Source organism: Oncorhynchus keta, chromosome 3 (assembly GCF_023373465.1).
Source record: "Oncorhynchus keta strain PuntledgeMale-10-30-2019 chromosome 3, Oket_V2, whole genome shotgun sequence".
NCBI lineage: Eukaryota > Metazoa > Chordata > Actinopteri > Salmoniformes > Salmonidae > Oncorhynchus > Oncorhynchus keta.
This window is the reverse complement of record NC_068423.1, coordinates 19,467,333-19,485,854: the sequence shown is the minus strand read 5'-3', so window position 1 is coordinate 19,485,854 and position 18,522 is coordinate 19,467,333. Positions and strand designations below refer to the sequence as shown.

Below are 18,522 nucleotides of genomic sequence, written 5' to 3'. Positions count from 1 at the left end.
TACATATCTACCTCCATCACTCCAGTATCCCTGTCACCTTCCCCCTATACATATCTACCTCCATCACTCCAGTATCCCTGTCACCTTCCCCCTATACATATCTACCTCTATCACTCCAGTATCCCTGTCTCCTTCCCCCTATACATATCTACCTCCATCACTCCAGTATCCCTGTCACCTTCCCCCTATACATATCTACCTCCATCACTCCAGTATCCCTGTCCCCTTATCCCTATACATATCTACCTCCATCACTCCAGTATCCCTGTCACCTTACCCCTATACATATCTACCTCCATCACTCCAGTATCCCTGTCCCCTTATCCCTATACATATCTACCTCCATCACTCCAGTATCCCTGTCACCTTCCCCCTATACATATCTACCTCCACCACTCCAGTATCTCTGTCTCCTTCCCCCTATACATATATACTTCCATCACTCCAGTATCCCTGTCACCTTTACCCCTATACATATCTACCTCCATCACTCCAGTATCCCTGTCACCTTACCCCTGTACCTATCTACCTCCATCACTCCAGTATCCCTGTCTCCTTCCCCCTATACATATCTACCTCCATCACTACAGTATCCCTGTCTCCTTACCCCTATACATATCTACCTCCATCACTCCAGTATCCCTGTCTCCTTCCCCCTATACATATCTACCTCCATCACTCCAGTATCCCTGTCTCCTTCCCCTATACATATCTACCTCCATCACTCCAGTATCCCTGTCACCTTACCCCTATACATATCTACCTCCATCACTCCAGTATCCCTGTCTCCTTCCCCTATACATATCTACCTCCATCACTCCAGTATCCCTGTCACCTTACCCCTATACATATCTACCTCCATCACTCCAGTATCCCTGTCTCCTTCCCCCTATACATATCTACCTCCATCACTCCAGTATCCCTGTCACCTTCCCCCTATACATATCTACCTCCATCACTCCAGTATCCCTGTCACCTTACCCCTATACATATCTACCTCCATCACTCCAGTATCCCTGTCTCCTTCCCCCTATACATATCTACCTCCATCACTCCAGTATCCCTGTCTCCTTACCCCTATACATATCTACCTCCATCACTCCGCTATCCCTGTCACCTTACCCCTATACATATCTACCTCCATCACTCCAGTATCCCTGTCTCCTTACCCCTATACATATCTACCTCCATCACTCCAGTATCCCTGTCTCCTTCCCCCTATACATATCTACCTCCATCACTCCAGTATCCCTGTCACCTTCCCCCTATACATATCTACCTCCATCACTCCAGTATCCCTGTCACCTTACCCCTATACATATCTACCTCCATCACTCCAGTATCCCTGTCTCCTTCCCCCTATACATATCTACCTCCATCACTCCAGTATCCCTGTCTCCTTCCCCCTATACATATCTACCTCCATCACTCCGCTATCCCTGTCACCGTACCCTATACATATCTACCTCCATCACTCCAGTATCCCTGTCACCTTCCCCCTATACATATATACCTCCATCACTCCAGTATCCCTGTCTCCTTCCCCTATACATATCTACCTCCATCACTCCAGTATCCCTGTCTCCTTCCCCCTATACATATCTACCTCCATCACTCCAGTATCCCTGTCACCTTACCCCTATACATATCTACCTCCATCACTCCAGTATCCCTGTCTCCTTCCCCTATACATATCTACCTCCATCACTCCAGTATCCCTGTCCCCTTCCCCCTATACATATCTACCTCCATCACTCCAGTATCCCTGTCTCCTTCCCCTATACATATCTACCTCCATCACTCCAGTATCCCTGTTACCTTACCCCTATACATATCTACCTCCATCACTCCAGTATCCCTGTTACCTTACCCTATACATATCTACCTCCATCACTCCAGTATCCCTGTCTCCTTCCCCCTATACATATCTACCTCCATCACTCCAGTATCCCTGTCACCTTCCCCCTATACATATCTACCTCCATCACTCCAGTATCCCTGTCACCTTACCCCTATACATATCTACCTCCATCACTCCAGTATCCCTGTCCCCTTCCCCTATACATATCTACCTCCATCACTCCAGTATCCCTGTCCCCTTCCCCCTATACATATCTACCTCCATCACTCCAGTATCCCTGTCACCGTGCCCTATACATATCTACCTCCATCACTCCAGTATCCCTGTTACCTTACCCCTATACATATCTACCTCCATCACTACAGTATCCCTGTCTCCTTCCCCTCTATACATATCTACCTCCATCACTCCAGTATCCCTGTCTCCTTCCCCTATACATATCTACCTCCATCACTACAGTATCCCTGTCTCCTTCCCTCTATACATATCTACCTCCATCACTCCAGTATCCCTGTCACCTTACCCCTATACATATCTACCTCCATCACTCCAGTATCTCTGTCACCTTCACCCCTATACATATCTACCTCCATCACTCCAGTATCCCTGTATCCCTGTCTCTCTGTACATATCTACCTCCATCACTCCAGTATCCCTGTCACCTTACCCCTATACATATCTACCTCCATCACTCCAGTATCCCTGTCTCCTTCCCCCTAGACATATCTACCTCCATCACTCCAGTATCCCTGTCACCTTCCCCTATACATATCTACCTCCATCACTCCAGTATCCCTGTCACCTTACCCCTATACATATCTACCTCCATCACTCCAGTATCCCTGTCTCCTTCCCCTATACATATCTACCTCCATCACTCCAGTATCCCTGTCACCTTACCCCTATACATATCTACCTCCATCACTCCAGTATCCCTGTCTCCTTACCCCTATACATATCTACCTCCATCACTCCAGTATCCCTGTCACCTTACCCCTATACATATCTACCTCCATCACTCCAGTATCCCTGTCTCCTTCCCCCTATACATATCTACCTCCATCACTCCAGTATCCCTGTCACCTTACCCCTATACATATCTACCTCCATCACTCCAGTATCCCTGTCCCCTTCCCCCTATACATATCTACCTCCATCACTCCAGTATCCCTGTCACCGTACCCCTATACATATCTACCTCCATCACTCCAGTATCCCTGTTACCTTACCCCTATACATATCTACCTCCATCACTCCAGTATCCCTGTTACCTTACCCCTATACATATCTACCTCCATCACTCCAGTATCCCTGTCACCTTACCCCTATACATATCTACCTCCATCACTACAGTATCCCTGTCTCCTTCCCTCTATACATATCTACCTCCATCACTCCAGTATCCCTGTCTCCTTCCCCTATACATATCTACCTCCATCACTACAGTATCCCTGTCTCCTTCCCTCTATACATATCTACCTCCATCACTCCAGTATCCCTGTCACCTTACCCCTATACATATCTACCTCCATCACTCCAGTATCCCTGTCTCCTTCCCCCTATACATATCTACCTCCATCACTCCAGTATCCCTGTATCCCTGTCTCTCTATACATATCTACCTCCATCACTCCAGTATCCCTGTCACCTTACCCCTATACATATCTACCTCCATCACTCCGCTATCCCTGTCACCTTACCCCTATACATATCTACCTCCATCACTCCAGTATTCCTGTCACCTTACCCCTATACATATCTACCTCCATCACTCCAGTATCCCTGTCACCTCACCCCTATACATATCTACCTCCATCACTCCAGTATCCCTGTCACCTTACCCCTATACATATCTACCTCCATCACTCCAGTATCCCTGTCACCTTACCCCTATACATATCTACCTCCATCACTCCAGTATCCCTGTCTCCTTCCCCCATTACATATCTACCTCCATCACTCCAGTATCCCTGTCTCCTTCCCTCTATACATATCTACCTCCATCACTCCAGTATCCCTGTCTCCTTCCCCCTATACATATCTACATCCATCACTCCAGTATCCCTGTCTCCTTCCCCCATTACATATCTACCTCCACCACTCCAGTATCCCTGTCTCCTTCCCCCTATACATATCTACCTCCATCACTCCAGTATCCCTGTCTCCTTCCCCCTATACATATCTACCTCCATCACTCCAGTATCCCTGTCACCTTACCCCTATACATATCTACCTCCATCACTACAGTATCCCTGTCTCCTTCCCTCTATACATATCTACCTCCATCACTCCAGTATCCCTGTCTCCTTACCCCTATACATATCTACCTCCATCACTCCAGTATCCCTGTCACCTTCCCCCTATACATATCTACCTCCATCACTCCAGTATCCCTGTCTCCTTCCCCCTATACATATCTACCTCCATCACTCCAGTATCCCTGTCACCTTCCCCCTATACATATCTACCTCCATCACTCCAGTATCCCTGTATCCCTGTCTCTCTGTACATATCTACCTCCATCACTCCAGTATCCCTGTCACCTTACCCCTATACATATCTACCTCCATCACTCCGCTATCCCTGTCACCTTACCCCTATACATATCTACCTCCATCACTCCAGTATTCCTGTCACCTTACCCCTATACATATCTACCTCCATCACTCCAGTATCCCTGTCACCTTACCCCTATACATATCTACCTCCATCACTCCAGTATCTCTGTCACCTTTACCCCTATACATATCTACCTCCATCACTCCAGTATCCCTGTCACCTTATCCCTATACATATCTACCTCCATCACTCTAGTATCCCTGTCACCTTCCCCCTATAGATATCTACCTCCATCACTCCAGTATCCCTGTCTCCTTCCCCCTATACATATCTACCTCCATCACTCCAGTATCTCTGTCACCTTTACCCCTATACATATCTACCTCCATCACTCCAGTATCCCTGTCACCTTACCCCTATACATATCTACCTCCATCACTCCAGTATCCCTGTCACCTTCCCCCTATACATATCTACCTCCATCACTACAGTATCCCTGTCACCTTCCCCCTATAGATTGCAGATAATATTCTAATCTTTGGTGACTTTAATATTCACATGGAAAAGTCCACAGACCCACTCCAAAAGGCTTTTGGAGCCATCATCGACTCAGTGGGTTTTGTCCAACATGTCTCTGGACCCACTCACTGTCACAGTCATACGCTGGACCTAGTTTTGTCCCATGGAATAAATGTTGTGGATCTTAATGTTTTTCCTCATAATCCTGGACTATCGGACCACCATTTTATTACGTTTGCAATTGCAACAAATAATCTGCTCAGACCCCAACCAAGGAACATCAAAAGTCGTGCTATAAATTCACAGACAACACAAAGATTCCTTGATGCCCTTCCAGACTCCCTCTGCCTAACCACCTAACTGAGGATCTCAATTTAACCTTGCGCAATACCCTAGATGCAGTTGCACCCCTAAAAACTAAAAAATGTCTCATAAGAAACTAGCTCCCTGGTACACAGAAAATACCCGAGCTCTGAAGCAAGCTTCCAGAAAATTGGAACGGAAATGGCGCCACACCAAACTGGAAGTCTTCCGACTAGCTTGGAAGGACGGTACCGTGCAGTACCGAAGAGCCCTTACTGCTGCTCGATCGTCCTATTTTTCTAACTTAATTGAGGAAAATAAGAACAATCCGAAATTCCTTTTTGATACTGTGGCAAAGCTAACTAAAAAGCAGCATTCCCCAAGAGAGGATGACTTTCACTTTAGCAGTGATAAATTCATGAACTTCTTTGAGGAAAAGATTATGATTATTAGAAAGCAAATTACGGACTCCTCTTTAAACCTGCGTATTCCTCCAAACCTCAGTTGTCCTGAGTCTGCACAACTCTGCCAGGACCTAGGATCAAGAGAGACGCTCAAGTGTTTTAGTACTATATCTCTTGACACAATGATGACAATAATCATGGCCTCTAAACCTTCAAGCTGTATACTGGACCCTATTCCAACTAAACTACTGAAAGAGCTGCTTCCTGTGCTTGGCCCTCCTATGTTGAACATAATAAACGGCTCTCTATCCACTGGATGTGTACCAAACTCACTAAAAGTGGCAGTAATAAAGCCTCTCTTGAAAAAGCCAAACCTTGACCCAGAAAATATAAAAACTATCGGCCTATATCGAATCTTCCATTCCTCTCAAAGATTTTAGAGAAGGCTGTTGCGCAGTAACTCACTGCCTTCCTGAAGACAAACAATGTATACGAAATGCTTCAGTCTGGTTTTAGACCCCATCATAGCACTGAGACGGCACTTGTGAAGGTGGTAAATGACATTTTAATGGCATCGGACGGAGGCTCTGCATCTGTCCTTGTGCTCCTAGACCTTAGTGCTGCTTTTGATACCATCGATCACCACATTCTTTTGGAGAGATTGGAAACCCAAATTGGTCTACACGGACATGTTCTGGCCTGGTTTAGGTCTTATCTGTCGGAAAGATATCAGTTTGTCTCTGTGAATGGTTTGCCCTCTGACAAATCAACTGTAAATTTCAGTGTTCCTCAAGGTTCTGTTTTAGGACCACTATTGTTTTCACTATATATTTTACCTCTTGGGGATGTTATTCGAAAACATAATGTAAACTTTCACTGCTATGCGGATGACACACAGCTGTACATTTCAATGAAACATGGTGAAGCCCCAAAATTGCCCTCGCTAGAAGCATGTGTTTCAGACATAAGGAAGTGGATGGCTGCAAACTTTCTACTATTAAACTCGGACAAAACAGAGATGCTTGTTCTAGGTCCCAAGAAACAAAGAGATCTTCTGTTGAATCTGACAATTAATCTTAATGGTTGTACAGTCGTCTCAAATAAAACTGTGAAGGACCTCGGCGTTACTCTGGACCCTGATCTCTCTTTTGAAGAACATATCAAGACCATTTCGAGGACAGCTTTTTTCCATCTACGTAACATTGCAAAAATCAGAAACTTTCTGTCCAAAAATGATGCAGAAAAATTAATCCATGCTTTTGTCACTTCTAGGTTAGACTACTGCAATGCTCTATTTTCCGGCTACCCGGATAAAGCACTAAATAAACTTCAGTTAGTGCTAAATACGGCTGCTAGAATCCTGACTAGAACCAAAAAATTTGATCATATTACTCCAGTGCTAGCCTCTCTACACTGGCTTCCTGTAAAAGCAAGGGCTGATTTCAAGGTTTTACTGCTAACCTACAAAGCATTACATGGGCTTGCTCCTACCTACCTCTCTGATTTGGTCCTGCCGTACATACCTACACGTACGCTACGGTCACAAGACGCAGGCCTCCTAATTGTCCCTAGAATTTCTAAGCAAACAGCTGGAGGCAGGGCTTTCTCCTATAGAGCTCCATTTTTATGGAACGGACTGCCTACCCATGTCAGAGACGCAAACTCGGTCTCAACCTTTAAGTCTTTACTGAAGACTCATCTCTTCAGTGGGTCATATGATTGAGTGTAGTCTGGCCCAGGAGTGGGAAGGTGAACGGAAAGGCTCTGGAGCAACGAACCGCCCTTGCTGTCTCTGCCTGGCCGGTTCCCCTCTTTCCACTGGGATTCTCTGCCTCTAACCCTGTTACTGGGGCTGAGTCACTGGCTTGCTGGGGCTCTCTCGTGCCGTCCCTGGGGGGGTGCGTCACCTGGGTGGGTTGATCCACTGTTGTGGTCGGCCTGTCTGGGTTGGCGCCCCCCCCCCCCTTGGGTTGTACCGTGGCGGAGATCTTTGTGGGCTATACTCGGCCTTGTCTCGGGATGGTAAGTTGGTGGTTGAAGATATCCCTCTAGTGGTGTGGGGGCTGTGCTTTGGCAAAGTGGGTGGGGTTATATCCTTCCTGTTTGGCCCTGTCCGGGGGTGTCCTCGGATGGGGCCACAGTGTCTCCTGACCCCTCCTGTCTCAGCCTCCAGTATTTATGCTGCAGTAGTTTGTGTCGGGGGGCTAGGGTCAGTTTGTTATATCTGGAGTACTTCTCCTGTCCTATTCGGTGTCCTGTGTGAATCTAAGTGTGCGTTCTCTAATTCTCTCCTCTCTTTCTTTCTCTCTCTCGGAGGACCTGAGCCCTAGGACCATGCCCCAGGACTACCTGACATGATGACTCCTTGCTGTCCCCAGTCCACCTGGCCATGCTGCTGCTCCAGTTTCAACTGGCCTGGGCCCTAAGACCATGTCCCAGGACTACCTGACATGACTCCTTGTTGTCCCCAGTCCACCTGGCCATGCTGCTGCTGCTCCAGTTTCAACTGTTCTGCCTTACTATTATTCAACCATGCTGGTCATTTATGAACATTTGAACATCTTGGCCACGTTCTGTTATAATCTCCACCCGGCACAGCCAGAAGAGGACTGGCCACCCCACATATGCTCTCTCTAATTCTCTCTTTCTTCCTTTCTCTCTCTCGGAGGACCTGAGCCCTAGGACCGTGCCCCAGGACTACCTGACATGATGGCTCCTTGCTGTCCCCAGTCCACCTGACTGTGCTGCTGCTCCAGTTTCAACTGTTCTGCCTTATTATTATTCGACCATGCTGGTCATTTATGAACATTTGAACATCTTGGTCATGTTCTGTTATAATCTCTACCCGGCACAGCCAGAAGAGGACTGGCCACCCCACATAGCCCGGTTCCTCTCTAGGTTTCTTCCTAGGTTTTGGCCTTTCTAAGGAGTTTTTTCTAGCCACCGTGCTTTTACACCTGCATTGTTTGCTGTTTGGGGTTTTAGGCTGGGTTTCTGTACAGCACTTTGAGATATCAGCTGATGTACGAAGGGCTATATAAATAAATTTGATTTGATTTGATTTAGATATCTACCTCCATCACTCCAGTATCCCTGTCACCTTACCCCTATACATATCTACCTCCATCACTCCAGTATCCCTGTCACCTTACCCCTATACATATCTACCTCCATCACTCCAGTATCCCTGTCTCCTTCCCCCTATACATATCTACCTCCATCACTCCAGTATCCCTGTCTCCTTCCCCCTTATACATATCTACCTCCATCACTCCAGTATCCCTGTCTCCTTCCCTCTATACATATCTACCTCCATCACTCCAGTATCCCTGTCCCTTCCCCCTATACATATCTACCTCCATCACTCCAGTATCCCTGTCCCCTTATCCCTATACATATCTACCTCCATCACTCCAGTATCCCTGTCACCTTCCCCCTATACATATATACCTCCATCACTCCAGTATCCCTGTCACCTTACCCCTATACATATCTACCTCCATCACTCCAGTATCCCTGTCTCCTTCCCCTATACATATCTACCTCCATCACTCCAGTATCCCTGTCTCCTTCCCCTATCCATATCTACCTCCATCACTCCAGTATCCCTGTCACCTTACCCCTATACATATCTACCTCCATCACTCCGCTATCCCTGTCACCGTACCCTATACATATCTACCTCCATCACTCCGCTATCCCTGTCACCGTACCCTATACATATCTACCTCCATCACTCCAGTATCCCTGTCACCTTACCCCTATACATATCTACCTCCATCACTCCAGTATCCCTGTCACCTTACCCCTATACATATCTACCTCCATCACTACAGTATCCCTGTCACCTTACCCCTATTCATATCTACCTCCATCACTCCAGTATCCCTGTCATCTTCCCCCTATACATATCTACCTCCATCACTCCAGTATCCCTGTCTCCTTCCCCCTATACATATCTACCTCCATCACTCCAGTATCCCTGTCACCTTCCCCCTATACATATCTACCTCCATCACTCCAGTATCTCTGTCTCCTTCCCCCTATACATATATACTTCCATCACTCCAGTATCCGTGTCACCTTCCCCCTATACATATCTACCTCCATCACCCCAGTATCCCTGTCCCTTCCCCCTATACATATCTACCTCCATCACTCGAGTATCCCTGTCCCCTTATCCCTATACATATCTACCTCCATCACTCCAGTATCCCTGTCACCTTCCCCCTATACATATATACCTCCATCACTCCAGTATCCCTGTCACCTTACCCCTATACATATCTACCTCCATCACTCCAGTATCCCTGTCTCCTTCCCCCTATACATATCTACCTCCATCACTCCAGTATCCCTGTCTCCTTCCCCTATACATATCTACCTCCATCACTCCAGTATCCCTGTCACCTTACCCCTATACATATCTACCTCCATCACTCCGCTATCCCTGTCACCGTACCCCTATACATATCTACCTCCATCACTCCGCTATCCCTGTCACCGTACCCCTATACATATCTACCTCCATCACTCCAGTATCCCTGTCACCTTACCCCTATACATATCTACCTCCATCACTCCAGTATCCCTGTCTCCTTCCCCCTATACATATCTACCTCCATCACTCCAGTATCCCTGTCTCCTTCCCCCTATACATATCTACCTCCATCACTCCAGTATCCCTGTCACCTTCCCCCTATACATATATACCTCCATCACTCCAGTATCCCTGTCACCTTACCCCTATACATATCTACCTCCATCACTCCAGTATCCCTGTCTCCTTCCCCCTATACATATCTACCTCCATCACTCCAGTATCCCTGTCTCCTTCCCCCTATACATATCTACCTCCATCACTCCAGTATCCCTGTCACCTTCCCCCTATACATATCTACCTCCATCACTCCAGTATCCCTGTCACCTTCCCCTATACATATCTACCTCCATCACTCCAGTATCCCTGTTACCTTACCCCTATACATATCTACCTCCATCACTCCAGTATCCCTGTCTCCTTCCCCTATACATATCTACCGCCATCACTCCAGTATCCCTGTTACCTTACCCCTATACATATCTACCTCCATCACTCCAGTATCCCTGTCACCTTACCCCTATACATATCTACCTCCATCACTCCAGTATCCCTGTTACCTTACCCCTATACATATCTACCTCCATCACTCCAGTATCCCTGTCCCCTTCCCCCTATACATATCTACCTCCATCACTCCAGTATCCCTGTCTCCTTCCCCCTATACATATCTACCTCCATCACTCCAGTATCCCTGTCTCCTTCCCCTATACATATCTACCTCCATCACTCCAGTATCCCTGTCACCTTCCCCCTATACATATCTACCTCCATCACTCCAGTATCCCTGTCACCTTCCCCCTATACATATCTACCTCCATCACTCCAGTATCCCTGTCACCTTACCCCTATACATATCTACCTCCATCACTCCGCTATCCCTGTCACCGTACCCCTATACATATCTACCTCCATCACTCCGCTATCCCTGTAACCGTACCCCTATACATATCTACCTCCATCACTCCAGTATCCCTGTCACCTTACCCCTATACATATCTACCTCCATCACTCCAGTATCCCTGTCTCCTTCCCCCTATACATATCTACCTCCATCACTCCAGTATCCCTGTCACCTTACCCCTATACATATCTACCTCCATCACTCCAGTATCCCTGTCTCCTTCCCCCTATACATATATACCTCCATCACTCCAGTATTCCTGTCACCTTACCCCTATACATATCTACCTCCATCACTCCAGTATCCCTGTCTCCTTCCCCTATACATATCTACCTCCATCACTCCAGTATCCCTGTCTCCTTCCCCCTATACATATCTACCTCCATCACTCCAGTATCCCTGTCACCTTCCCCCTATACATATCTACCTCCATCACTCCAGTATCCCTGTCCCCTTCCCCCTATACATATCTACCTCCATCACTCCAGTATCCCTGTCACCTTACCCCTATACATATCTACCTCCATCACTCCAGTATCCCTGTCTCCTTCCCCCTATACATATCTACCTCCATCACTCCAGTATCCCTGTTACCTTACCCCTATACATATCTACCTCCATCACTCCAGTATCCCTGTCACCTTACCCCTATACATATCTACCTCCATCACTCCAGTATCCCTGTTACCTTACCCCTATACATATCTACCTCCATCACTCCAGTATCCCTGTCTCCTTCCCCCTATACATATCTACCGCCATCACTCCAGTATCCCTGTTACCTTATCCCTATACATATCTACCTCCATCACTCCAGTATCCCTGTCACCTTCCCCCTATACATATCTACCTCCATCACTCCAGTATCCCTGTCTCCTTCCCCCTATACATATCTACCTCCATCACTCCAGTATCCCTGTCACCTTACCCCTATACATATCTACCTCCATCACTCCAGTATCCCTGTCCCCTTCCCCCTATACATATCTACCTCCATCACTACAGTATCCCTGTCACCTTACCCCTATACATATCTACCTCCATCACTCCAGTATCCCTGTCACCTTACCCCTATACATATCTACCTCCATCACTCCAGTATCCCTGTCTCCTTCCCCCTATACATATCTACCTCCATCACTCCAGTATCCCTGTCTCCTTCCCCCTATACATATCTACCTCCACCACTCCAGTATCCCTGTCACCTTACCCTTATACATATCTACCTCCATCACTCCAGTATCCCTGTCACCTTCCCCCTATACATATCTACCTCCATCACTCCAGTATCCCTGTCACCTTACCCCTATACATATCTACCTCCATCACTCCAGTATCCCTGTCACCTTACCCCTATACATATCTACCTCCATCACTCCAGTAACCCTGTCTCCTTCCCCCTATACATATCTACCTCCATCACTCCAGTATCCCTGTCTCCTTCCCCCTATACATATCTACCTCCATCACTACAGTATCCCTGTCTCCTTCCCTCTATACATATCTACCTCCATCACTCCAGTATCCCTGTCTCCTTCCCCCTATACATATATACCTCCATCACTCCAGTATCCCTGTCCCCTTCCCCTATAAATATCTACCTCCATCACTCCAGTATCCCTGTCACCGTACCCCTATACATATCTACCTCCATCACTCCAGTATCCCTGTCACCTTACCCCTATACATATCTACCTCCATCACTCCAGTATCCCTGTCCCCTTCCCCTATACATATCTACCTCCATCACTCCAGTATCCCTGTCGCCTTCCCCCTATACATATCTACCTCCATCACTCCAGTATCCCTGTCACCTTACGCCTATACATATCTACCTCCATCACTCCAGTATCCCTGTCTCCTTCCCCCTATACATATATACCTCCATCACTCCAGTATCCCTGTCCCCTTCCCCTATAAATATCTACCTCCATCACTCCAGTATCCCTGTCACCGTACCCTATACATATCTACCTCCATCACTCCAGTATCTCTGTCTCCTTCCCCTATACATATATACCTCCATCACTCCAGTATCCCTGTCCCCTTCCCCTATAAATATCTACCCCCATCACTCCAGTATCCCTGTCACCGTACCCCTATACATATCTACCTCCATCACTCCAGTATCTCTGTCTCCTTCCCCCTATACATATCTACCTCCATCACTCCAGTATCCCTGTCTCCTTTCCCTATACATATCTACCTCCATCACTCCAGTATCTCTGTCTCCTTCCCCCTATACATATCTACCTCCATCACTCCAGTATCCCTGTCTCCTTCCCCTATACATATCTACCTCCATCACTCCAGTATCTCTGTCCCTTCCCCTATACATATCTACCTCCATCACTCCAGTATCCCTGAACCCCTTCCCCCTATACATATCTACCTCCATCACTCCAGTATCCCTGTCCCCTTCCCCCTATACATATCTACCTCCATCACTCCAGTATCCCTGTCCCCTTCCCCCTATACATATCTACCTCCATCACTCCAGTATCCCTGTCACCTTACCCCTATACATATCTACCTCCATCACTGCAGTATCCCTGTCTCCTTCCCCCTATACATATCTACCTCCATCACTCCAGTAACCATGTCTCCTTCCCCCTATACATATCTACCTCCATCACTCCAGTATCCCTGTCTCCTTCCCCCTATACATATCTACCTCCATCACTACAGTATCCCTGTCTCCTTCCCTCTATACATATCTACCTCCATCACTCCAGTATCCCTGTCGCCTTCCCCCTATACATATCTACCTCCATCACTCCAGTATCCCTGTCACCTTACGCCTATACATATCTACCTCCATCACTCCAGTATCCCTGTCTCCTTCCCCCTATACATATATACCTCCATCACTCCAGTATCCCTGTCCCCTTCCCCCTATAAATATCTACCTCCATCACTCCAGTATCCCTGTCACCGTACCCTATACATATCTACCTCCATCACTCCAGTATCCCTGTCCCCTTCCCCCTATACATATCTACCTCCATCACTCCAGTATCCCTGTCACCGTACCCCTATACATATCTACCTCCATCACTCCAGTATCCCTGTTACCGTACCCCTATACATATCTACCTCCATCACTCCAGTATCCCTGTTACCTTACCCCTATACATATCTACCTCCATCACTCCAGTATCCCTGTCACCTTACCCCTATACATATCTACCTCCATCACTACAGTATCCCTGTCTCCTTCCCTCTATACATATCTACCTCCATCACTCCAGTATCCCTGTCACCTTACCCCTATACATATCTACCTCCATCACTCCAGTATCCCTGTCACCTTCCCCCTATACATATCTACCTCCATCACTCCAGTATCCCTGTCACCTTACCCCTATACATATCTACCTCCATCACTCCAGTATCCCTGTCTCCTTCCCCCTATACATATCTACCTCCATCACTCCAGTATCCCTGTATCCCTGTCTCTCTATACATATCTACCTCCATCACTCCAGTATCCCTGTCACCTTACCCCTATACATATCTACCTCCATCACTCCGCTATCCCTGTCACCTTACCCCTATACATATCTACCTCCATCACTCCAGTATCCCTGTTACCTTACCCCTATACATATCTACCTCCATCACTCCAGTATCCCTGTCTCCTTCCCCCTATACATATCTACCGCCATCACTCCAGTATCCCTGTCACCTTACCCCTATACATATCTACCTCCATCACTCCAGTATCCCTGTCACCTTCCCCCTATACATATCTACCTCCATCACTCCAGTATCCCTGTCTCCTTCCCCCTATACATATCTACCTCCATCACTCCAGTATCCCTGTCACCTTACCCCTATACATATCTACCTCCATCACTCCGCTATCCCTGTCACCGTACCCCTATACATATCTACCTCCATCACTCCAGTATCCCTGTCTCCTTCCCCCTATACATATCTACCTCCATCACTCCAGTATCCCTGTCTCCTTCCCCCTATACATATCTACCTCCATCACTCCAGTATCCCTGTCTCCTTCCCCCTATACATATCTACCTCCATCACTCCAGTATCCCTGTCACCTTCCCCCTATACATATCTACCTCCATCACGCCGCTATCCCTGTCACCGTACCCCTATACATATCTACCTCCATCACTCCAGTATCCCTGTCACCTTACCCCTATACATATCTACCTCCATCACTCCAGTATCCCTGTCTCCTTCCCCCTATACATATCTACCTCCATCACTCCAGTATCCCTGTCACCTTACCCCTATACATATCTACCTCCATCACTCCGCTATCCCTGTCACCTTACCCCTATACATATCTACCTCCATCACTCCAGTATCCCTGTCACCTTACCCCTATACATATCTACCTCCATCACTCCAGTATCCCTGTCTCCTTCCCCCTATACATATCTACCTCCATCACTCCAGTATCCCTGTCACCTTACCCCTATACATATCTACCTCCATCACTCCAGTATCCCTGTCACCTTCCCCCTATACATATCTACCTCCATCACTCCAGTATCCCTGTCTCCTTCCCCCTATACATATCTACCTCCATCACTCCAGTATCCGTGCACTCTGTAAATAAGGTATTGGAACTGACCCTGTATATAGCTTCTTACTTTCTCCTGTGTTTTTGTTCTACCATACTTTAGTATTTTATAGTACTACTGGTATTGGTTACTGCACTGTTGGGAACGAGCAAGCAACAAAGGCATTTCACTGTACATGTGCGCGTGACATTAAAAACAATGTCCACACACACACTGAGACTGTGACTTACGAAGTCTTGTCTTATGTCGTTGAAGTCCTTTCCGTATTTTTCCAGAGCCTCTTCAAACATGGCTGCCTCCGAGGCGCTCCACTCCTCCATCTCGTCCCGACACAGCACCGGCCCACCGGACGGCACCAACACACTCAGCGCACTGGACAGGTCGTAACCATGACGATGCAGCGTGTCCATCGCGTGGAACTACACACGGGGACACACGCAGGCAGATAGAAAGTTAGAGGAGGTTACATCCTTAGACGAACAGTCAGACTCGGGACAATACAAAAGTGTGTGTGTGTCTATCACCAGTGTGATGTCTCGTGAGGCGGCGGCTGCACTCGCATGTAGACTGGGCTGTCTGACCGAACTGCTACAGTCCAGCGCCCTGGCAAACGTCCCCACCGCCCTACAAGCACACAGTTTTAATGTCAGGGCTAGAGAACAAGGGTCTTCGGTACGGAAAAACGAACCGAGAGGTCAGGGATAAGAGGTTAAAGGTCGTACCGTGCCACCACCAGGAACTGGTCTATCTGTTTGCTGGAGAGAGGACAGTCAGGATCCCATAACTTCTCTTCTAGCTTTGATTGGTCACGTTCATCGGAGTCACCTACGGAGAGATACAGTCAGTCAGAGGGGGGTTGTGTGTGTGTGTGTGTGTGTGTGTGTGTGTGTGTGTGTGTGCCTACCCTCCTGTAGCATGTCAGGTACGTCAGCCTGAAAGCGTGGTCCCACTCTGATCTCTCCTTTATCAGCCAACAGTGTCTTCTGGGTAGGGTCATAGACCAGCGAGTAGAAGAACATATCCTATGGAAAACACACATGTTTTTACAATACACACACACACACACAAAGCTGACACATGAGAATGGTATGGGAGGCATTTTATTGGCAGGTGTGGACCTACCAACACCTACACACAACCCCTCTTACCTCTTTGTCCAGGTAGGAGAGAACAGCTTCCGTCTCATTCAACAATGCCACACTACACTTCCCCCTAAAAGAGAGAGACGGGGGGGTGAGCACTGTTGTCTGTGGTACACAGTTTAATGGCTGGGTGAGTGTGCATCCTGGGGTACTGCCTGTTACAGCAGGGGGGATTGTGTGTGTGTGTGTGTGTGTGTGTGTGTGGGGGGGGGGGGGTATAACCGTGTCACCGACGGTTATGGATGAAGACCATCATGAAAATAAAATGATCAGTTCCAGGCATTATTATGAGCCGTCCTCCCCTCAGCAGCCTCCCCTGATACAGAGCATTCAGAAAGTATTCAGACCCCTTGACATTTTCCACATTTTGTTACGTTACAGCATTATTCTAAAATTGATAAAATTGTTTTTCTTCGTTATCAATCGACACACAATACCCCATAATGACAAAGAAAAAACTGGTTATCAATTTTTGTCAATTTATATTGAATAACAATACAAATCAAAACAAATATCACATAAGTATTCAGACTGTTGACTCAGTACTTTGTTGAAGCATTTTTGGCAGCGATTACAGCCTTGAGTCTTGGGTATGACACTACAAGCTTGGCACACCTGCATTTGGTAAGTTTCTCCCATTCTTCTCTGCAGATCCTCTCAATCTGTCAGGTTGGATGGGGAGCGTTGTTATTTTCATGTCTCTCCAGAGATGGTCGACCGGGGTCAAGTCCGGGCTCTGGCTGGGCCATTCAAGGACATTCAGAGACCTGTCCCGAAGCCACTCCTGCGTTGTCTTGGCTGTGTGCATAGGGTTATTGTTCTGTTGGAAGGTGAACCTGCATCCCACTCTACGGTCCTGAACGCTATAGAGAAGGTTTTCATCATGGATCTCTCTGTACTTTGTTCTGTTCATCTTTCCCTTGATCCTGACTAGTCTCCCAGTCCCTGCCGTTGAAACACATCCCCACAGCATGATCCAGCTACCACCATGCTTCACCGTAGGGATGGTCCCAGATTTCCTCCAGACGTGACGCTTAGCATTCATGGCAAAGAGTTCAATCTTGGTTTCATCAGACCAGCTAATCTGGTTTCTCATGGTCTGGGAGTCTTTAGGTGCCTTTTGGCAAACTCCAAGCGGGCTGTCATGTGCCTTTTACTGAGGAGTGGCTTCTGTCTGGCGATTCTGCCATAAAGGCCTGATTGGTGGAGCGCTGCAGAGGTTGTCCTCCTTCTGGAAGGTTCTCCCATCTCCACAGAGGAATTCTAGAGCTCTGTCAGAGTGACCATTGGGTTCTTGGTCACCGCCCTTCTCCCCCGATTGCTCAGTTTGGCCGGGGCGGCCAGCTCTGGGAAGAGTCTTGGTGGTTCCAAACTTCTTCCATTTAAGGATGATGGAGGCCACTGTGTTCTTGGGGACCTTCAAAGCTGCAGACATGTTTTGTTACCCTTCCACATATCTGTGCCTAAAAACAATCCTGTCTCGGAGCTCTACATACAATTCCTTCAACTTCCTGGCTTGGTTTTTGCTCTGACATGCACTGTCAACTGTGGGAACTTATATTAGACAGGTGTGTGCCTTTCCAAATCATGTCCAATCAATTGAATTTACCACAGGTGGATTCCAATCAAGTTGTAGAAACAGCTCGAGGATGATCAATGGGAACAGGATGCACC

General features: G+C 47.4%; 1 protein-coding gene and 1 long non-coding RNA gene across 2 annotated transcripts in view; both read right to left on the bottom strand.

Moving 5' to 3' along the window:
- LOC118374109 (metastasis-associated protein MTA3-like) overlaps window positions 1-18,522 on the bottom strand; it is a 36,485-nt gene that overhangs the window by 7,636 nt on the left and 10,327 nt on the right. Inside the window, exons 5-9 of the mRNA XM_052492468.1 lie at window positions 16,855-16,918; window positions 16,611-16,728; window positions 16,429-16,531; window positions 16,231-16,330; window positions 15,937-16,125 (exon numbers count right to left, since the gene is read on the bottom strand). Coding sequence (XP_052348428.1) covers window positions 15,937-16,125; window positions 16,231-16,330; window positions 16,429-16,531; window positions 16,611-16,728; window positions 16,855-16,918 — 574 coding nt within the window. The remainder of the gene's footprint in view (window positions 1-15,936; window positions 16,126-16,230; window positions 16,331-16,428; window positions 16,532-16,610; window positions 16,729-16,854; window positions 16,919-18,522) is intronic.
- On the bottom strand, window positions 745-14,083 carry LOC127914650 (uncharacterized). The gene is made up of 7 exons (XR_008089236.1): window positions 13,966-14,083; window positions 12,752-12,845; window positions 11,625-12,141; window positions 11,041-11,155; window positions 4,048-4,592; window positions 2,731-3,106; window positions 745-1,185 (listed from the first exon to the last, which is right to left on the bottom strand). It is a non-coding gene; the product is annotated as an uncharacterized LOC127914650 (long non-coding RNA).